At 45.3% G+C, this 21837-nt stretch overlaps 1 protein-coding gene and 1 long non-coding RNA gene across 6 annotated transcripts in view; both read left to right on the top strand.

Annotated features, from left to right (window-relative positions):
* The window catches only part of ttn.1 (titin, tandem duplicate 1), a 116901-nt gene extending 104876 nt beyond the window's left edge, over positions 1 to 12025 (top strand). Inside the window, exons 184-196 of the mRNA XM_088382272.1 lie at positions 58 to 345; positions 775 to 1074; positions 1173 to 1475; positions 1603 to 1905; positions 2011 to 2595; positions 2685 to 2987; positions 3167 to 3466; positions 3579 to 4154; positions 4247 to 4552; positions 4653 to 5258; positions 5351 to 10488; positions 10728 to 10881; positions 10962 to 12025. Of these exons, the coding sequence (XP_088238398.1) occupies positions 58 to 345; positions 775 to 1074; positions 1173 to 1475; positions 1603 to 1905; positions 2011 to 2595; positions 2685 to 2987; positions 3167 to 3466; positions 3579 to 4154; positions 4247 to 4552; positions 4653 to 5258; positions 5351 to 10488; positions 10728 to 10881; positions 10962 to 11134 (9335 nt within the window). The 3' untranslated portion in view covers positions 11135 to 12025. The remainder of the gene's footprint in view (positions 1 to 57; positions 346 to 774; positions 1075 to 1172; positions 1476 to 1602; positions 1906 to 2010; positions 2596 to 2684; positions 2988 to 3166; positions 3467 to 3578; positions 4155 to 4246; positions 4553 to 4652; positions 5259 to 5350; positions 10489 to 10727; positions 10882 to 10961) is intronic.
* A 1341-nt stretch (positions 12026 to 13366) lies between these two features.
* LOC148393710 (uncharacterized) lies at positions 13367 to 21601 on the top strand. 5 transcript variants are annotated; one of them, XR_015860095.1, is made up of 6 exons: positions 13994 to 14363; positions 14567 to 14742; positions 15319 to 15414; positions 16402 to 16497; positions 17435 to 17530; positions 18577 to 21601. It is a non-coding gene; the product is annotated as an uncharacterized LOC148393710 (long non-coding RNA). The 5 variants fall into 5 exon arrangements; XR_015860098.1 differs by lacking the exons at positions 13994 to 14363; positions 14567 to 14742 and adding an exon at positions 13367 to 13595; XR_015860097.1 differs by lacking the exons at positions 13994 to 14363; positions 14567 to 14742 and adding an exon at positions 13877 to 13984.
* The last annotated feature ends 236 nt before the right edge of the window (positions 21602 to 21837 follow it).

Here is a 21837-nt window from a genome sequence, read left to right as displayed (position 1 = left end):
ACAAAGTGCGATGAAACATGGTTTTAGTCTTTACAAAAGACTTGACTCTTTTTCCAGTGATGCCTGAGGTGGATTTCACCAGCCTTCCCCAGAAAACTATTCACGTTCTGGCCGGTAAAACCCTAGAGCTGGACCTACCGATCATCGGCAGGCCTCCCCCCTCCTGCATCTGGTTCTTTGGTGACAACAGGATCAAAATCACAGATCGTGTCAAGATTCAGAGCACTGGCAAGTTTTGCAAACTAACCGTTTCCAACACAACCATCGACGACACTGGAAACTACACCCTGGAGTTGAAGAACACTGTTGGTGTCACCAGCGAGGTCATCAAAGTTGTCATTCTCTGTAAGGAAAGCCCCGCAGATGGGCATTAACTTTGATTTGTTTACATACTCTGTATGTTCGGGTGAAATATGGACAGAGGTGGGTAGAGCAGCCAAAAATTGTAGTCAGGTAAGAGTACGGTTTGTTTCGTGATAATAATACGTCTCAAGTAAGAGTAGTCCTCCAAAGAATTACATGTATGATTAAGAATTATGTATGTACGTATGTATGTAGAAGTGAAAGGAAAGAGTATGTTGTATCAATTTAACTTTGGCAAGTACAATTTCTCCCAAGTTACTTGAGTTAATGTTTCAAAGTCAACGCAAGTTACTTAAGTTAGTGTCATAAAGTCAATGCAGCATGTTACTGCGCTTCTCTGACCTTTCATCTGACGGCGTGAGAAGCGTGGTTTGGATGATTTTGCAATGACACACCATCATTTTCTCCTAGCCAAACCTGACGAACCAAAAGGACCAATCAGATTTGATGAGATTGACGCAACCACAGTCACCTGTAGCTGGGATCCTCCCGCTAGGGATGGCGGAGCTCCCATCAGCGGTTATGTGGTGGAGCAACGAGATGCCCACAGACCAGGCTGGGTGCCGGTTTCTGACTCTGTCAGCCGACCCACCTTCAAATTTGAGAACCTCACTGAGGGAGATGAGTACGTCTTCCGTGCGGCTGCTGTGAATCGCTATGGGACCGGAGATTTCTTGCAGTCGGAAATTGTTACCTGCAGGAGTTTGACAAGTAACAGCAGTTTTTTTTTTCTCTTTGTAATTTATTCCACAAGCGTATGTACCCATAAGTCTTGGCACAAGGCTAATACGATTCTCCCTCTTTTGCAGATGTGTCCGGATCTCCTGGCCGGCCGACCATTTTTGATGTTTCACGTGATGGTATGACTGTTGCCTGGAATCCACCGGAAGAGGATGGTGGGCTCGAGGTTTCTGGTTATATTATCGAGCGCAAAGAAGTCAGGGCTGACAGATGGGTGCGTGCCAACAAGCACCCTGTCACCATGAATAGATACCGCTCCACAGAGCTAATTGAAGGCCTAGAGTACGAACACAGAATCATTGCCATCAATGCCCGTGGATTAAGCAAACCGAGCTTGCCCTCGAAACCAGCTGTGGCATCAGATCCCATTGGTGAGACCAAACAAACAAAAAATGTCCTCGTTTCTGCATTTAGTCAAGTACAGACAGTGTTTCCATACATTTCATGCAAACAGCTAAATCGGTACAAATGGAACATCCATATTTCTGTCCCGGTCAGATCCACCCGGTTGCCCCCAGAACCCTCGGGTCACGGAAACCACCAAGACATCCGTATCCCTGGCTTGGAGTCCCCCTGATGATGAGGGAGATGCAAGAGTGGACGGTTACCTCATTGAGATGCAGAAGGTGGGCACTATGGCGTGGCTCAAATGCAACACCACACCCTCGCTGATATGCGAGTACACACTGACCAACATGCCACAAGGAGAGGAGTTCAAATTCCGAGTACTGGCCTGCAACGCGGGCGGTTCTGGGGAGCCTGCCGAAGTTCCCGGAACTATGACCATCACAGAGATGTTTGGTAAGCGCACACGAGAATGGACACATTAGGTGAACAAAATGAGTTTTGTTGTTCAGGAAAGTCAATGAAAAGTAACTGTTCCATTTCTGTACTCGGCTTGTACAGAATCTCCCGATTGTGAACTCGAGCTGAAATACAAAGATGTGTACGTGGTCCGTCACGGTGGAGTGGTCCGGCTCTCTCTTCCCATTAAGGGCAAACCTCGCCCTACCTGCTCATGGTCAAAGGACAGCGGGGCGGTGTCAACCAAGGCCATGGTTGCTTACACTGAAGACACCAGCGAACTGGTGATCAAAGGAGCCGAGAGGAGCGACTCTGGTGTGTATGAGCTTCTTCTGGAAAATGAAGTTGGCAAGAAGAAGGCCCAAATCAAGGTCAAGGTGATTGGCCGTCCAAGTGCTCCGGAAGGACCGTTAACGTTTGAGGAAATCCAGGCCAACTCTGTAAAGGTGTCCTGGAAATCACCCACCGATGATGGCGGCGCAGAGATACTCGGTTACATTGTCGAAAGAAGAGAGGTCACCAGAAATGCCTGGTACACTGTGGACAGCAGGGTGACTGATCATCAATTGCTTGTGAAGGGCCTAAATGAAGGAACAGAATATCACTTTAAGGTTACCGCCGAGAACTCTTTTGGCATTGGCCCATCTCTGAAGTCAGAGCAACCGCTAGTGCCCAAGACTCCACTTTGTAAGTATTCTTGCCCCACCCCATCATTTGTTTACCAGAATTCTCTCATCAGCATTTGTTGACCCGCGAAACATTTGTTTGAAAAATAGGTCCACCGGAGCCATCCGGCGCACCGCTGGAAATCATGGATGTCACCAAAAGCTCGGTGGCACTGGCGTGGTGCAGACCAAAGGACGATGGAGGTTCTTCCATCAAGGGCTACTTCGTTGAGTACAAGGAGGTGTCTGCGGAGCAATGGTCTCGTCACCCCGCCAGGATTCCCTCCACAATGTTTACCCTGTCTGGACTCAGAGCAAATGCAGACTATCAATTCCGCATTTTTGCTGTGAATGATATCGGAGAGAGTGAAGCTGGACCCGTATCAGAGACAGTCACGTGCAAAGATCCGTTTGGTGAGTCACCGTGTGACAAAAGTCAGGAGCATGAATTGGATGACTAACGATACTAAGCAGATTCCTGTCAGAGATGTTCCCTAATACGTATCAAGAATTATAATCCCTCATCTCTCTCACTCGCTACCTTTGGTGGCACCGATAAACATCTGGTTGTTTTGCGCCTTTGTATCGTGCAGATAAACCAAGCCAGCCAGGTGAAATTGATACAACAATGGTTACTCAAAATTCCATCGCCGTTCGCTGGCAAGCTCCAGAGTGCGACGGTGGAAAGGAGGTCCTGGGCTATTGGGTGGAATACCGAAAGTCCACTGAGAGCACCTGGAAGAAATGCAACAAGGAGAGACTGAAAGAACAGGAGTTTACCATGCGTGGTCTGGCCGAAGCTACCGAATATGAGTTCAGAGTACTAGCTGAGAATGACACCGGGATAAGCAGGCCTCGACGGACAGCTGCTTGCATCAAGACCAAACTGAGCGGTGCGTATACCCATCGCTGATATGAAAGTAGCAATTGTATAGTTGGCACAAAACAATAGTAAGACACCTTTTCACATTTTGTGCATTTTTTCTGCTCGCTATTTTTACATAGTCGAGACCAAACCGAGTCTGAGAAAAGAAATGGACGAAGTCACAGAGAAACTGGGACAACCTGCTGTCATGAAGTGCCAGATTATTGGCAGGCCGGTTCCTGAGATCAAGTGGTACCACGCAGGCAAGGAGATTGTCGAGTCCCGCAAATACGAGATGAGCTCCGATGGCCGTAACCACTCCCTCTCCATCATGACTGATCAACAAGAGGACGAGGGAGAATACACCTGTAAGGCGACCAATGATGCCGGCGAAGCAGAAACCAAGGGAGTACTTGTACTGGAAGCTGCCCCGTCCTTCCACTCTGACTACCCATTGAAGAGCACGTACTACGCCGGTCTAGGAACGACCCTACGCATCCACGCTGTGTACATTGGGCGTCCCGTGCCAAAGATTTTGTGGCTCCAAGAAGCAAAGACCCTGGAGAACTCCGAGGACATCAGTATCGAGACCACGGAGCATTATACCCACCTCATTATCAAGAATGTGCAGCGCAGGATCCATGGAGGAAAATACAGGATCCGACTGCACAATCACTTTGGCAGGGCCGACACCGCGTTCAACGTTGAAATCTACGGTACGATTTTATCCTCATAACTCAGCGAGTACCAGCTTTGCCTTTGTAAAAAGTGACAATGATTACAGTACACCCTAACCCTTTGTTTGCAGACAAACCCGATATCCCCCAGGGTCCCATCGTTCTGGAGGCCCTCCTAAAGAACTCTGTCATCATCACCTGGAAGCCTCCCAAGGACGACGGCGGCTGCATGATCACCAACTACATTGTGGAGAAGCGCGAGGACAAAGAAGGAAGCGAGTGGGAATTGGTGTCGTCGTCCATTAATGGCACATCCTGCCGCGTGCCCAACCTTACCGACAGTGCCGGATACTTTTTCCGAGTATACGCTCAGAATCGCTATGGCAACAGCGAGCCGCTTGAACTCATCACACCTATACTCATCAAGAGCCAATTGGGTTCGTTCAGCCCCCGAGAAAATGTTCAACAAAATCAGCCGGTGTTACTTACTGTACTGACAAAGCGGGGTTTTTTGTTTTGTTTTGTTTTTGTCCACAGAGAAACCGACACCGCCTCAGTCAATAACTGTTTCCGGAATCACCAAGGACTCCTGCGTAGTCTCCTGGAAGCCTCCGATCAGTGACGGTGGCTCCAAAATCAAGAGCTACTACCTTGAGAAGAAAGAAAAGAAGGATAAGAAGGAATGGGGTGAATGGATGCCCGTGACTACAGATGAGATCAAGCAGACAGTCTTTTCTGTCAAATGCTTGTCAGAGGGCATAGAACATCTATTCCGGGTGAAGTGCGAGAACCTCGGAGGACAAAGTGACTATAGTGAGGAAAGTCCTTCCGTCGTTCCCGCCACAGCCGTCGATGTCCGAGCGCCTGCATTCAAGGAGGAATTGAGGAACATGAGTGTCAAACACAAGAGCAATGCCACACTCGTCTGCAAGATCACAGGTCAGCCAAAACCAGTCATCAAGTGGTTCAGACGAGGAAAGGAGGTCCATTCAGACGGAAAGAAGATCAAGATTCAAGAGTTCAAGGGAGGTTACCACCAACTGGTCGTCACCGAAGCGGATGAGGAAGACTCGACCGTGTACCAGATCAGGGCGACCAACCAAGGAGGTTCCATCTGTGCTACCGTGTCTCTGGATGTTGAAAGTAAGGAAGTCGTGTACGCGGCGCGGCACAGTGCATACAACTTTTCACAACGGTTGTTCTGTTAACAATGTCATGTTTTGCTCTGTCATCAGTTCCTGCAAAGATCCACCTGCCCAAGAACCTGAAGGACAAAGAAGCAATTCCTGCCCTGCGTGGAGAAATGGTCAATGTTAAGATACCATTTGGTGGCAAGCCAGATCCTGTCATTACATGGCAGAAGGGACAAGATCTTATTGACAGCAATGGCCACTACCAGGTCATTGTCACGCGATCGTTCACATCTTTGGTGTTCCCCAACGGCGTTGAGAAGAAGGATGCGGGATTCTATATTGTCTGCGCCAAAAACAGATTTGGAATTGATCAGCAGACGGTTGAGCTGGATGTGGCAGATGTCCCTGATCCTCCACGGGGTATTAAAGCCAGCGATGTCTCTCGAGACTCTGTCGCACTCAACTGGGTTGCCCCAGCAAATGACGGCGGAAGCAAGGTTATCAGTTATATTATTGAAAAGTGCCCGACCACAGCCGAACGGTGGGAGCGTGTCGCTCAGTCTCGTGATGCCCGCTACACTGTTACCGATCTATTCGGAGGAACAAGCTATCAGTTTAGAGTCATTGCTGAGAACAGGTTTGGACAGAGTGCACCATCTGAGTCCAGCGGACCCGTCATGACAAAAGAGGACAAATCGAGAGTTCTCCTGTACGACACGGAGGTCGACGATACGGGCTGCGTTCCCAAAAGCAAAGCCCGACACTCTGACGCAAAGAATCTGCATAACAAATTCACTATTGCAGAAGAACTGGGAAGAGGTCAATTCGGCATCGTCCACCGCTGTGTAAACATCAGCTCGAAGAAGACCTACATGGCTAAATTTGTCAAAGTCAGGGGTGCAGATCAGACAATTGTTAAGAAGGAGATAGCCACACTGAATCTGGCTAAGCACACAAACGTCCTCCTTCTGCACGAGTCGTTTGATAGCCCCGAGGAGCTGGTCATGATCTATGACTTCATCTCAGGTGTTGACATCTTTGAGCGTCTCAACACGGCAGAGTTTGAGCTCAACGAGCGAGAGATTGCCAATTACATTCGGCAGATCTGCTCAGCCCTCGAGTTTCTGCACAGTCAGAGCTACGGACATTTTGACATCAAACCTGAGAACATCGTGTACACAACAAGAACCGGCTCAAACGTCAAAATCATTGAGATGGGCCAGTGCAGACACCTGACGCCCGGAGACCAAATCAAGATCCAGTACACCACTGCGGAGTACGCTGCCCCAGAGATCCATCAGTGCGACATGGTGAGCACCGTGACTGACATGTGGTCCGTCGGCGTCCTGTCCTATGTGCTCCTCTGCGGACTCAATCCATTCACGGCCGAAACCAACCAGCAGATGATCGACAACATTTCAAATGCAGCCTACGGCTACGACGATGAATCCTTCAAGCACGTTAGCGTCGAAGCCCTAGACTTCACCGACCGCTTAATGACGAAGGAGCGCAAGCACCGTATGACTGCTGCCGAGGCGCTGGCACATCCATGGCTATCTGCTCCTGTGGAAAATCTGAGCACCAGGACCGTCCAGAGCGGCAGACACAAGAGGTACTACCAGGCAATGGTGAAGAAAGAATGGAGCACTGTGGTGTCTGCAGCCCGCGTGGCCAGCGGCGGATCGATTCGGCCCCAGCGTGGCGTGTTAGTCGCAAAGGTGAAAATTGCTCCGTTTGAACACGGACCGGTTGGAGGCCAGGTCGGACACTTGGTGGCCAGCGAGTGCGACAGCGTCAAATTCATCTGCAATATTGACAACTACGACAGCACCACTGAAGTCACTTGGTATTGCGGCGTCAGGCAGTTGGAAGCTAGCGACAAGTACCAGATCGATTATGAGGACGGCCTGGCGACGATCACGATCGCCAAGGTGACCGGAGCTGACGACGGCACGTATAGATGCAAGGTTGTGAACGATTACGGTGAGGACAGTGCCTACGCAGAGCTCTTTGTCAACGGCGTCAGGTCATACCGTGACTTCTTCACTGCTCGCGTGATCAAGAGGACAAAGCGCCGAATCGACACCGCCAGAATGCTTCAGAAGCCGCCCGAGTTCACATTTCCCCTCGTTAATCACACCGCATACGTTGGAGAGGATGTGCGCTTTGGTGTGACCATCACCGTTCACCCTGAGCCCCGTGTCACGTGGCACAAATCCGGACAAAAGCTGGTCCCTGGAGAGGATGACAAAAAGTATACCTTCATCAGTGACACGGGCCTGTACCAGCTAATTATCCACAGAGTCGAAGACGACGACGACGCTGAATACAGCGTTGTGGCCCGCAACAGGTATGGCGACGACAGTTGCAAAGCCCGTCTGACGGTGGTCCCGCGACCAAAACCAGCCGACCTCACTCTAAGGCCCATGTTCAAACGTCTGCTCGCCAACGTGGAGTGCAGAGAGGGCCAGAATGTTCGTTTTGAAATCAGAGTTTCAGGACACCCTGCACTGAAGTGGGAAAAGGATGGCGTGCCCATAGCCTTTGGGCCATCTATCGAGCTGGTCCACGAAGGTTTGGATTATTTCATTCTTCATGTGAGAGACACACTCCCCGAAGACTCTGGCGTATACAGAGTGACCGCGACCAATTCTGCTGGATCTGCCAGTTGCCAGGCAACACTGAAAGTGGAACGTGTCGCTCATGTAAAGAAAGATTACGAGAGCAGCCAGAAGGAGCAGCAAAGTGCGTCTCAGAAGGAGGAATTGGACAAAAAGGTCCGGTTGCATCAGATCTTGTCAGACACCGTTGTCTTGCCGTTACCTCCGGCTGCAGTGCAGGCCGTCAGGGAAGCGGCAACCATGTTTAAACCCGCCGTGACGACGAAAAAGAGCCAGAGGTCCGAGGCCCAAATACAGGAAGAAAAAGAGGAGCGAAAGAGGCGAGCCGACGAGAAAAGACTGCGTATGCCGTACGACGTACCCGCGCCGCGGGTCGTGAACCCGGCTGTTCTCGAAGAGGATGTGGAAATCAAACACTTCAAGCCACTCTCGGATATGAAGTGGTACAAGAAGCTCAGAGATCAGTACGAATTCCCAGAGCCCATTGAGAAAATTAAGCAGAAGAGGATGAAACGTATTCGTCTCTCCAGGTGGGAGCAGTTCTACGAGGTGCCCGTCAGGATCAAAGACCAGTACAAGCCAAAGTGGCGCATCCCGTCCATGACTCAGGATGATTTAGAGACGGTCAGGCCGTCGTCGAGGCACCGTGCGGTCTCACCGGGGATAGACGTCTACCGCAGGATCAGGAGAAGGTCATTGGGCGACCTGTCTGATGAGGAGCTGCTACTGCCGGCGAAGGAGTATCTGTCCATGAAGATCACCGAAGAGGAGAGGCTTCGCTTGGAGGCGGAACTGGAGCTCGGTTACTCGGCTTCTCCGCCAAGCCTAAGCCCTGTCCGCTTTGAGCTGTCGTCGCTGCGCCCTTCATCACCCGTGAGAGTCTATCGTGATGACGAGGAGGAGGAGGCGGGAGCCCTTCAACGGTACGATTCGTACCGAATTCCTTCCAAATATGAGGCCGGTCCAAGCTTTGTGGAATTGCGGCAGCGCCATGACAGAGCCACATACAAGGCTCCCAGGCAGAAGCAAAGGGTATACGAGGAGAGAGAGGATCAGGACTTGCTGCGACCTCACACCACCACTCAGAGAATCTCCTCCTACAAGAGTGAACTCCAGCGCATGGAGTTTGAGGAGAAAAGTCGAAGTTTGAAAAAGGAAACAGTCATCGCTGTCACAAAAGCTTCAGAGGGCATCGAGTCGGAGCATCTGACATGTTTTGCGTCCAAATATATTCCTAAACCCATGAAGAAGCTCTCCACGCCTGAGCCGGAGATAAGGGCTCCACCCTCCGAAAAGGCTGTCCAAAAAGAGACCATTTTGCCCAGAGTGGATTTTCTCTCCAGGTATGAGGAGAGAAAGCAGACTCTCAGATCAGAGCGCAGATCTGTGGAAAGAACGTCAGATTCTCCTTTCAGTCTGGACCACATCCCTCGCATTAGCATCCGCTTGCGATCTCACCGCGTCGGCTTTGGTTCCAACACCAGCTTCACCCTGAATGTCCAGGCCAAACCGGAGCCCAGAGTCAAGTGGTTCCACAACGGAAAAGAGATCCAACCGAGCGGCAAACACCACATGAGCAACATGAGTGGACTTCTGACTCTCCAGATCTACAACTGCGCCAGTGACGATGCGGGAACATACTCTGTGGTCTGCAGGAACGTCAAAGGAGAAGCTTCTGACAGTGCCACTTTGGACGTGGCAGCAGAATTTGCTGCCTTCTCTGCCACCCACCGGGATGAGGAACCGCCATATTGCCAACTTCCAGACATGGCCAAAACAGAGATGTACCACATCTCAGCAGCGGCAGCAGTCAAGGAAACCATGTCTGAAGTGGTGACAAAACATATCGCTGTTGTTGAAAAGGCCAAGGCCACGGTCCCTGCAAAGATTCTGACCAAACCTCAGTCTCTGAGTGTCGATGAGGGAGGTCTAGCCAGATTCTCTTGCGACGTGGATGGTGACCCAGCACCTTTTATATTGTGGCTTCGTGAGGGAGAAGCTCTGGGTTCCTCTCAGCATCACCACATTGTCTCTACGCAGTACAGCTCCTCTCTGGAAATTTCTTTTGTTCAGGTGTCTGATGCAGGAAGCTACACGTTGAGTGTAGAAAACGCCGGTGGTAAACAAGAAGCCTATTTTACTCTAACCATCCGCAAGTCTGAGTCCAAGCGGAAAGTCGGGGTCTCTCCCAGAGTCACCTCTCCTGAAGCCAAGTCCCCCGAACCTGTCAAATCCCCACAGAGAATCAAGTCCCCTGAACCAATCAAGTCCCCTCTGAGGGTCAAGTCGCCAGTCTCGCCAAAGTCACCCGCCGCAAAATCCCCGCCTCCGTCGGTCAAGGAAGTCAGAGTAAAGTCACCGGTCTCCCCAAATTCCCCCACTGCAAAATCGCCGACTCCATCTGTCAAGCAAATCAAATCACCAAAGCGAGTCATGTCACCAACCGTGGGAAAAAAGTCTCCTTCAGTTGACGCGGAGAACCGCAAAAGCGGGACGCCACCTCACTTCCTGTTGCAACCCCGATCCCAAAATGTGGACCAGGGACAAAATGTCAAATTCACCTGTGAGGTTGCGGGAGAGCCTTTCCCAGACGTGGAGTGGTTTAAAGACAACTTGACTGTGAGTATTTGGTTTTGTCTCCGTTTGAACCCTTTTGACTGCCATCATCACATCACGCTTCTCTCTCTCTCTCTCTCTCTCTCTTTCTCTCCCTCTCTCTCTCTCTCTCTCTCTCCCTCTCTCTCTCTCTCTCTCTCTCTCTCTCTCTCTCTCTCTCTCTCTCTCTCTCTCTCTCTCTCTCTCTCTCTCTCTCTCTCTCTCTCTCTCTCTCTCTCTCTCTCTGTCTCTCTCTCTCACAGCTGTCAGCCACGTCCAACGTTAGAATGACCTGGACCAACAGTTTGTACACACTGGAGATTGGTGAAGCAACACTGGCAGACAGCGGCAAATACACCATCAAGGCCAAAAACCAGCTTGGCCAGTGCTCCGCCACATCCTCCCTTAATGTCATCAGTAAGTCATTGTTACTCAAACAGTGCTGCGAGCAAGCTTTTCAAAAGACTAATGCACACGTGTTCCTTGCTTTCTTGCAGCTGACGCACAAAGAATGTTAAGTGCGGAACAATCGGAAGCTTTCTCGGCCTCTTCGGTTCGTGTGACATCAGCGTCTTTCAGCTCCACGGAGAGCTCATCTGAAACGAGCCGTCAAATCGTGCATACGTACGCTCAATCGCGTGACGAAACCTCCTCCTCGTTTGGTATATAACAGCCCCCAACCCCTCCCGCCCCTAATTTTCCTCACTGGCAATGGTTTGTTTCATGATTAATCAACAAGAATTGACACCAATTTATCTTCTTGTAAATAGGAACTCTTTCTTTTTTTTTTGTACCAAACTTGACCTTCAGTGATTGCCCAACTCAAGTCTCCAATTGTTTTCAGACGCGATGACACTTTGGCAGTGACATGTACATAATGTATATAGCCGGATGTGACGGTTATGGAGAATGTATGCATTGTTATTTATGACAAGAATATGAAGCGAAGGAACGAAAGCAAATGCGCTTGAACAGGAGAAAGTCCCGTGCGGAACGAATACCCTGTTAGAAGCAGAAACTAAAATGCTGCGCCTCAACGCTACGTTGACGTCTAAGATTTCCTCGGCAGGTAGAGCGTCTCCCTGTTGAAGTTAACTCGACACAAAAAAGAAACCTTGATGTTTTGGACACGTGTCGCCTTTCCGATTTCTGGCGAACGTAAGACCCCGAGCGCCGCCGGCGTCACCCTCGCGCGAGCGGCGTGACGACGTCTCACGCTCGGACCGACTGCGTCGTACCACCAATTGATTTGATGACCGGCCGAGAGCGCAAGTGGCCTGTGCTCTCCCCTTTGACGTAGGAGCGCTGCTTCTGGCACTGGACGCTCCTTTGGAACGTCTCCTTACTGCCAAAGAAAGTCCAAGTGGACTCTGCTGTGCAGAAGCAACGCCATCCCTTGGAGGATTGCTCATGAGTGTGTTGTGTGTATTGTAGCATGTAGTCAAGAACTGACTTATTTGCCACGCTGACTCCATCTGCTGTGGCAAACCTTGTTTTGTATCATTTGTCCTCCTTGGGTGTTTTATTGTTTTTGTTCTAGTAAAGCATGATTTCAGCACCACATCTTGACTGGTTTTTCCTCACATGTGCATGTAGGGGAAGGTAGGGGCGGGGGTTTCACACAGCAAACTGGAAGCGGCAACATGGCGTGACCGAGCGCTAAACAAATTCTTCAGCAGTGTAACGCGACTGCCGGGCGGCCCTTTGAGGGTGAATGGTGAGACAGTGGCCAGGTGGGCACCTCGCTAAAGCATTGCAGTACAAACGGTAAGCCGTCAAGTCATCCGTTTGATGGTGCCGCATAGAAAGAAAGGTAATTTACTCAACCCTCGTCTCCATTTGGACAGTGTCCAAGGCCACACCTGGCCACCACCGAGCTCTGCCCCTGACAGGGATAAAAATTAGTTTAATTTAAATTATCATTTAAATTGTTGTTTACTGCAAGTTGGTCTATATTCTCCTTTTTATATCTTATCTTATATCTATTTATGTTTAGTTTATTTAAATCTATTTTGAGTGTGCGCCATTATGTCAACGCATAACAACTGTAAGTCTATTAAACAAAACAGTGGTTGCTATATGACGTCTGCCACGTCGCAGTCATGTGACGCGGACGTGACGTCATAGGGCGGAACTTGCACCGAAATTCAAATCCCTGGGCAGAGTTAACTTGTTTAAAATATAGTGGGCACAAGACTTATTTAATTTATTTAAATCTATTTTGAGTGTGCGCCATTATGTCAACGCAAAACAACTAAGTCTACTAAACAAAACAGCGGTTGCTATAAGACGTTGCTACGTGCAGTCACGTGACGCGGACGTGACGTCAACGGGGGGGGGAGACGCGGACGTGACGTCAACGGGGGGGGGGGGAACTTCCGCCGAAATTCAAATCCCTGGGCAGAGTTAACTTGTTTAAAATGTGGTGGGCAGAAGACTTATTTAATTGATTTGAATGTATTTTGAGTGTGCACCATTATGTTAACGCATAACAATTGTAAGTCTACTATACGAAACAGCGGTTGCTATACGACGTTGCTACGTGTAGTCATGTGACGCGGACGTGACGTCAATGGGGGGGGAACTTCCGCCGAAATTCAAAACCGTGGGCAGAGTTAACTTGTTTAAAAGGGAGTGGGCAGAAGACTTATTTAATTGATTTAAATCTATTTTGAGTGTGCGCCATTATGTCAACGCATAAAAATTGTAAGTCTACTATACAAAACAGCGGTTGCTATACGACGTTGCTCCGTCGCGGTCACGTGACGCGGACGTGACGTCAATGGGGGGGAACTTCCGCCGAAATTCAAATCCGTGGGCAGAGTTAACTTGTTTAAAAGGGAGTGGGCAGAAGACTTATTTAATTTATTTAAATCTATTTGGACTGTGCGCCATTATGTCAACGCATAACAACTGTAAGTCTACTAAACAAAACAGCGATATGACGTCTGCCACGTTGCAGTCATGTGACGCGGAAATGACGCTAGTGGGCGGGACTTCCGCCAAAATTCAAATCCGTGGGCGCGGCTATCAACAATGGCAGCGAACGACACAGCGGATGGTTCAACGACGACTAACAAGAGAAATATTTTTATTTTCTGCTTGCAACTGGACCGTCTAGAGCGTACACGGTAAATACAACTCATTGTTTTTAAAAAGAAGTACTTTTGTAGCCCCGAAAAGCGAGTGAGTCTGCCGGAGGTGGGGACGTCGTCGAATTCGGCGTCTGCTGCCAGCCACAAACGCCGAATTTCGACGATTCTTCCTGGTCAACGGTTATTAATAATTGCGTTGATTTAAAAAGAAAAACTTTATTTAACTCTACTTTTAACTTTGCCGTTTTAGATAAGCGGGTATTACGCGGAAATGACGTCAGTAGGCGTGGCTTCCGCCCAAATTCAAATCCGTGGCCGCGATGGCTGCGAATGGACGCGAGCGAGATAGCGGATACAAACACGACGATTAGCAACAGAAATATCTTTATTTTCTGCTTGCAACTGGACCGTCTAGAGCGTACACGGTAAATACAACTCATTGTTTTTAAAAAGAAGTACTTTTGTAGCCCCGAATAGCGAGTGAGTGTGGCGGGCGTCGAGTTCGGCGTCTGCTGCCAGCCACAAACGCCGAATTTCGACGATTCTTCCTGGTCAACGGTTATAAATGATTGCGTTGATTTAAAAAGAAAAACTTTATTTAACTCTACTTTTAACTTTGCCGTTTTAGATAAGCGGGTATTACACGGAAATGACGTCAGTAGGCGTGGCTTCCGCCAAAATTCAAATCCGTGGCCGCGGATGGCTGCGAATGGACGCGAGCGAGATAGCGGATACAAACACGACGATTAGCAACAGAAATATCTTTATTTTCTGCTCGCAACTGGACCGTCTAGAGCGTACACGGTAAATACAACTCATTGTTTTTAAAAAGAAGTACTTTTGTAGCCCCGAAAAGCGAGTGAGTGTGGCGGGCGTCGAGCTCGGCGTCTGCTGCCAGCCACAAACGCCGAATTTCGACGATTCTTCCTCGTCAACGGTTATAAATGATTGCGTTGATTTAAAAAGAAAAACTTTATTTAACTCTACTTTTAACTTTGCCGTTTTAGATAAGCGGGTATTACGCGGAAATGAAGCCAGTAGGCGTGGCTTCCGCCAAAATTCAAATCCATGGCCGCGGATGGCTGCGAATGGACGCGAGCGAGATAGCGGATACAAACACGACGATTAGCAACAGAAATATCTTTATTTTCTGCTCTCAACTGGACCGTCTAGAGCGTATACGGTAAATACAACTCATTGTGTTTAAAGAGACTTACTTTTGTGTAGTTTGACTAAAGTTGTCGATGTAGGTAGCGTTCACTGTGCAATAGCAATGTTTAGCTGAGTCGCGGAAACAAAGACGACGATTATCAACAAAAATATCTTTATTTTCTGCTTGCAACTGGACCGTCTAGGGCTACACGGTAAATAAAACTCATTGTTTTTAAAAATAAGTACTATTGTAGTCTCGAAAAAGCGAGTGAGTGGGGGGGCCGTCGTCGAATTCGGCGTCTGCTGCCAGCCATAGACGCCGAATTTCGACGATTCTCCCTGGTCAACGGTTGTAAATTATTGCGTTGATTAAAAATAAAACTTTATTTAACTCTACTTTTAACTTTGCCGTTTTAGATAAGCGGGTATTACGTCGCAGTAATGTGCCGTCGAAATGAATAATAGGGGAAACTCCCGCCAAGATTCAAATCCGTGGGCGGGAAATGGCCGTTAGCGCGACAGCGGATACAAACACGACGTAGTCGCGTTGCCTTATATCTTTGAATGTCTTGAGGGTAAATGTTAATGTTTAATTTCATTCCTTTAGGTTACATGGTGTTTGTTGGCTGTATGTTTTCCACTGTAAGAAGAATGAATATACACATCAGTTGGAGGCTCGCATCATTGACCAGGTGCTACAATGGTGAGTAGCCCTTCCTTCCTCCATTTATGTTAAACACCTCCTATTTCATGTCTAACAGTAATTGATTTAACACATAACCGTAAGTAAATTGTGTGTGGGCACTCTCAATTTAATATGTGTGATTATACTGCCTAATCTGTCACTGAGTATATTGTTGCAAAGTAATATAAGAAAAGATCCAAAGTTGTAATTCAGAATATTTTTCAAATCACAAATTCTTCTATTCAAAGATTTGGTCAGACTGCTCAAATGATGCCTAACAGTAATTAATGTAACACATAACCATAAGTAAATTGAGTGTGGGCACTCTCTAGTTAACATATGTGATTATACTGCCTAATCTCTTACCGAGTATGTTGTTGCAAAGTAATATAAGAAAAGATCCGAAGTAGTAATCCAGTGTTTAATATGTTCTCTCAGGGCTCAAGTCAAAATTTGGCACCATCATGTGGTGAAATTTGGAATTGCATCACATCCAATTTTGCCTGGGAACAAACAGATTAAATAAATCTTAGTCTTAAATAAACCACCCCTTCTCAAACAAGTAAACTCTGCCCATTTTGCGCAGTAGATGTTCTGTTAATACCTAGTATTTAAACAAAGTCATAATTTAAAATACTTTCAACATTCATCCATCCATTAAACCACCGTTAGTCCACTCGCTCTTATTACAAACTCCTATCAATTTAACTAAGCGTTTAATACGTCCTATCAGGTCTCAAGTCAAGATTTGGCACCATACTTTTTTGAAATTTGCAATTGCAGCAAATCCAATTTTGCCAGGGAAGAAAAATAGTCTTACATGTTCCCATTAAATAAATTAAATAAGTCTTGCTTGTTTCCACTCCTTTTGAAAAAAGTAGTTTAAAACGAGGGCCCTTCCCTCAACCTTTAACCCTAACAAGTCCTAACCCCGCACGTCACATTGTGTTGTATCCGCGAATGTTGCTTGAGGCCAAATGTTAAAGTTTTCTTTCATTCCATTAGGTTTCACAGTGTTGGTCGGCTGTACGTTTTCCACCGTCAGAAGAATGAATATACAAATCAGTTGGAGGCTCGCATCATTGACCAGTCGCTACAATGGTGAGTACCCATTTCTTCCTCCATTTATGTTAAACACCTCCTATTTTATGTTTAACAGTAATTGATTTAACACATAACCATAAGTAAATTGAGTGTGGGCACGCTCAAGTTAACATATGCGATTATACTGCCTAATCTCTCACCAAGTATATTGTTGCAAAGTAATATAAGAAAATATCCAAAGTTGTAATTCAGAATATTTTTCAAAAGAAGGCCATTAGAATTATATACAAATGTGATTACCGTGACCATAATAACAAGCTATTTGTTAAATCACAAATTCTTCAATTCAAAGATTTGGTTAGATTATCACACTCCTCAAAGTGAAGCAAAAGTGTTAACCTAAAAAATATTCAAAAGCATATTCAAACTATGTCTAATTCAGAACATTCATGTTGCCCCCCTCGGTATTATTATCAATTTGTATCACTTCAACTAAGTGTTTAATATGTCCTATCAGGTCTCAAGTCAAAATTTGGCACCATCATGTGGTGTAATTTGGAATTGCAGCACATCCAATTTTGCCTGGGAACAAACAGATTAAATAAATCTTACTTCTTGCCAATCCTTCCCAATTTTGCCAGGGAACAAAAATAGATTAAATAAACTAAATAAGTTTTACTTCTTCCCATTAAATGAGTTTAATACGTCCTATCAGGTCCCAAGTCAAGATTTGGCACCGTACTTTGTTGAAATTTGCAATTGCAGCAAATCCTATTTTGCCTGGGAACAAAAATAGATGAAACAAACTAAATAAGCCATTAAATAAATTAAATACGTCTTGCTTGTTCGCACTCCTTTTCGAAAAAGTAGTTGAAAACAAGGGCCCTTCCCTCAACCTTTAACCCTAACGAGCCCTAGCCCCGCACGTCACATTGTGTTGTATCTGTGAATGTTGGTTGAGGCCAAATGTTAAAGTTTTCTTTCATTCCTTTAGGTTCCTCGGTGTTGGTTGGCTGTACGTTTCCCACCGTCAGGAGAATGAATATACAAATCAGTTGGAGGCTCGCATCATTGACCAGGAGCCACAATGGTGAGTACCCATTTCTTCCTCCATTTATGTTAAACACCTCCTATTTCATGTTTAACAGTAGTTGATTTAACACTTAACCATAAGTAAATTGAGTGTGGGCACTCTCAAGTTAACATATGCGATTATACTGCCTAATCTGTCACCGAGTATATTGTTGCAAAGTAATATGAGAAAAGATCCAAAGTTGTAATTCAGAATAGTTTTCAAAAGACGACCATTAGAATTATATACAAATCTGATTACCCTGAACAGAAGTAATTTCTTAAATCACAAATTCTTCTATTCAAAGATTTGGTCAGACTGCTCAAATGATGCCTAACAGTAGTTAATGTAACACATAACCATAAGTAAATTGAGTGTGGGCACTCTCTAGTTAACATATGTGATTATACTGCCTAATCTCTTACCGAGTATGTTGTTGCAAAGTAATATAAGAAAAGATCCAAAGTAGTAATCCAGTGTTTAATATCTCCTATCAGGGCTCAAGTCAAAATCTGGCACCATCATGTGGTGAAATTTGGAATTGCATCACATCCAATTTTGCCTGGGAACAAACAGATTAAATAAGTCGTAGTCTTAAATAAGACACCCCTTCTCAAACAAGTAAACTCTGCCCATTTTGCGCAGTAGATGTTCTGTTAATACCTAGTATTTAAACAAAGTCATAATTTAAATTACTTTCAACATTCATTCATCCATTCAACCACCGCTAGTCCACTCGCTCTTATTACCAACTCCTGTCAATGTAACTAAGCGTTTAATACGTCCTATCAGGTCTCAAGTCAAGATTTGGCACTGTACTTTGTTGAAATTGGCAATTGCAGCAAATCCAATTTTGCCAGGGAAGAAAAATAGTCTTACATATTGCCATTAAATAAATTAAATAAGTCTTGCTTGTTCCCACTCCTTTTGAAAAAAGTAGTTTAAAACGAGGGCCCCTCCCTCAACCTTTAACCCGAACGAGCCCTAAGCCCGCACGTCACATTGTGTTGCATCTGCGAATGTTGCTTGAAGCCAAATGTTAAAGTTTTCTTCCATTCCTTTAGGTTCCATGGTGTTGGTTGTTTTCCACTGTAAGAAGGATAAAAGTCCAACGGTTTGATGTTGGCGAAGACGTCTCCGGTGAGTCCTTCCTTCCTTTTTATTCATGGGAAGTCACAGACAACAATAGATAAAGTAACACATTGTTAGAGGTAACTACATTTGTCTTAAATTGGATAGATTACTTCTTCCCACACCATTTCAAACAAGTAAACTGGCCATTTTGTGTTTATACCTAGTATTTATACAGTCATAATTTAAATGAACAAATAAGATTCATTCACTCACCCACTCATTCATTCATTCATTCATTCATTCATTCATTCATTCATTCAGAAGATCCAAAGTTGTGTGTGCTGTGTAATTCAGAATAGATCTCATGTTACTCCACTTGCTCATATGACCAAGTTCTATCAAATTAGCTATTAATACGTCCCATCAGGTCTCAAGTCAATATTTGGGACCGTAATTTGTCGAAATTTGCAATTGCAGCAAATCCAATTTTGCCTCGGAACAAACATATATTAAACAAACTAAATAAGTCTTCTTCCCATTTAAATAAATGAAATAAGTCTTTTCTTCCTAGTACTTTTTAAACAAGTAAACTGGCCATTTTTTGCAGTCGTGTTTGTGTTCATACTTAATATTTATCCAAAATCATAATTGAAATGACTTCATTCATTCATTTTTGAAATTTTGAATTCCACCTCATCCATTTTTCCCATGAAATAAATAAGTTTTACTTCTTCCCATTTAAATAAATGAAATAAGTCTTTTCTTCCTAGTCCTTTTTAAACAAGTAAACTGGCCATTTTTTGCAGTCGTGTTTGTGTTCATACTTAATATTTATCCAAAATCATAATTGAAATGACTTCATTCATTCATTTTTGAAATTTTGAATTCCACCAAATCCATTTTTCCCATTAAATAAATAAGTTTTACTTCTTCCGTTTAAATAAACGAAATAAGTCTTACTTCCCATTCTTTTTCAAAAAAGTAAACTGCCCATTTTGTGTAGTATATTTTCTGTTTATACCTAGTATTTATAGAAAAATCATGATTAAATTTTGTGTAGTATATTTTCTGTTTATACCTAGTATTTATACAAAATCATAATGAAAATGATTTAATTAACAATTAAGTTAATGAACTTATTCAAAAGAGTCTTTAATATGTCCTATTAAGTATAATAAGATTTGTCACCATCCTTAGGTATAATTTGGATTTGCAGCAAATCAAATAGACAAACGCATTGGCCAAGTTATTTTATAAGAGCATGTGGGGTGATGTGATGTCTTTTGTGGGATGATGTTTTGCATTTGTGATGTCATACTCTGTTTTTTATGATGTCATATTTTTGGTTCGTTAGGCTAGGTGCTAGAGGCTAGGTGCTAGAGGCTAAGGTCTAGGTGCTAAGGTCTAGGTGCTAGAGGCTAGAGGTTAGGTGCTAGAAGCTAGGTGCTAGTGGCTAATGTGGTTAGGTGCTAAGGTCTAATGTGGTTTGGTGCTAAAGTCTAATGTGGTTTGGTGCTTAGGTCTAATGTGGTTTGGTGCTAAGGTCTAATGTGGTTTGGTGTTAAGGTCTAATGTGGTTTGGTGTTAAGGTCTAATGTGGTTTGGTGCTAAGGTCTAATGTGGTTTGGTGCTGAGGTCTTATGTGGTTGGGTGCTAAGGTCTAATTGTGCTAGGTGCTTAAGGTCTAATTGTGCTAGGTGCTAATGGTCTATGTGCTATGTGCTCATGGTTTAATGTGCTATGTGCTCATGGCCTAATGTGCTATGTGCTCATGGCCTAATGTGCTATGTGCTCATGGCCTAATGTGCTATGTGCTCATGGTTTAATGTGCTATGTGCTCATGGCCTAATGTGCTATGTGCTTATATTTGATGTGCTATGTGCTCATGGCCTAATGTGCTATGTGCTCATGGTCTAATGTGCCTATGGTCTAATGTGCTATGTGCTCATGGCCTAATGTGCTATGTGCTCATGGTATAATGTGCTATGGTCTAATGTGCTATGTGCTAATGGTTTAATGTGCTATGTGTCAATGGTTTAATGGGCTAATGTGTTAATGGTCTTATGTGCTAATGGTCTAATGTGCTAATGTGCTAATGTGCTAATGGTCTAATGGTCTAATGGTCTAATGTGCTAATGGTCTAATGTGCTAATGGTCTAATGTGCTAATGGTCTAATGTGCTAATGGTCTAATGTGCTAATGGTCTAATGTGCTAATGGTCTAATGTGCTAATGGTCTAATGTGCTAATGTGCTATTGGTGTAATGTGCTATTGGTGTAATGTGCTATTGGTGTAATGTGCTATTGGTGTAATGTGCTATTGGTGTAATGTGCTATTGGTGTAATGTGCTATTGGTTTAATGTGCTATGTGCTAATGGTTTAATGTGCTATGTGCTAATGGTTTAATGTGCTATGTGCTAATGGTTTAATGTGCTATGTGCTAATGGTTTAATGTGCTATGTGCTAATGGTTTAATGTGCTATGTGCTAATGGTTTAATGTGCTATGTGCTAATGGTTTAATGTGCTTAGGGTTTAATGTGATTAGGTCTTTATGTGCTTTGTGCTTAAGGTTTTATGTGCTTTGTGCTTAAGGTTTTATGTGCTTTGTGCTTAAGGTTTTATGTGTTTTGTTAAGGTTTCATTTGCTCTGTGCTTAAGGTTTTATGTGCTTTGTGCTTAAGGTTTTATGTGCTTTGTGCTTAAGGTTTTATGTGCTGGTTAGGGTTCTTGTTGCTCTTGCTGTGCTTAGGGTTAGGCTTGCTGTGCTTAGGTTTAGGCTTGCTCTTGCTGTGCTTAAGGTTGTTGTTAGGGTTTGTTGTTAGGGGTCTTGTTAGGTTTCTTGTTAGGTTTCTTGTTAGGTTTTTTGTTAGGTTTTTTGTTAGGGTTGCTGTGCTGAGGCTTAGGGTTAGGCTTGCTCTTGCTGTGGTTAGGGTTAGGGTTAGGGTTAGGGTTTGTGTTAGGCTCAGGCTGGCTTTTGCTGTGCTGAGGCTTAGGGTTAGGCTTGCTCTTGCTGTGGTTAGGGTTAGGGTTAGGGTTAGGGTTTGTGTTAGGCTCAGGCTGGCTTTTGCTGTGCTGAGGCTTAGGGTTAGGCTTGCTCTTGCTGTGGTTAGGGTTAGGGTTAGGGTTAGGGTTTGTGTTAGGCTCAGGCTGGCTTTTGCTGTGCTGAGGCTTAGGGTTAGGCTTGCTCTTGCTGTGGTTAGGGTTAGGGTTAGGGTTAGGGTTTGTGTTAGGCTCAGGCTGGCTTTTGCTG

This window comes from Syngnathus floridae, chromosome 8 (assembly GCF_059516105.1).
Source record: "Syngnathus floridae isolate MCC-2025c chromosome 8, RoL_Sflo_1.0, whole genome shotgun sequence".
Classification (NCBI taxonomy): Eukaryota; Metazoa; Chordata; class Actinopteri; order Syngnathiformes; family Syngnathidae; genus Syngnathus; species Syngnathus floridae.
The sequence above is the reverse complement of the archived record's forward strand: the minus strand, read 5'-3'. Positions and strand labels throughout refer to the sequence as shown.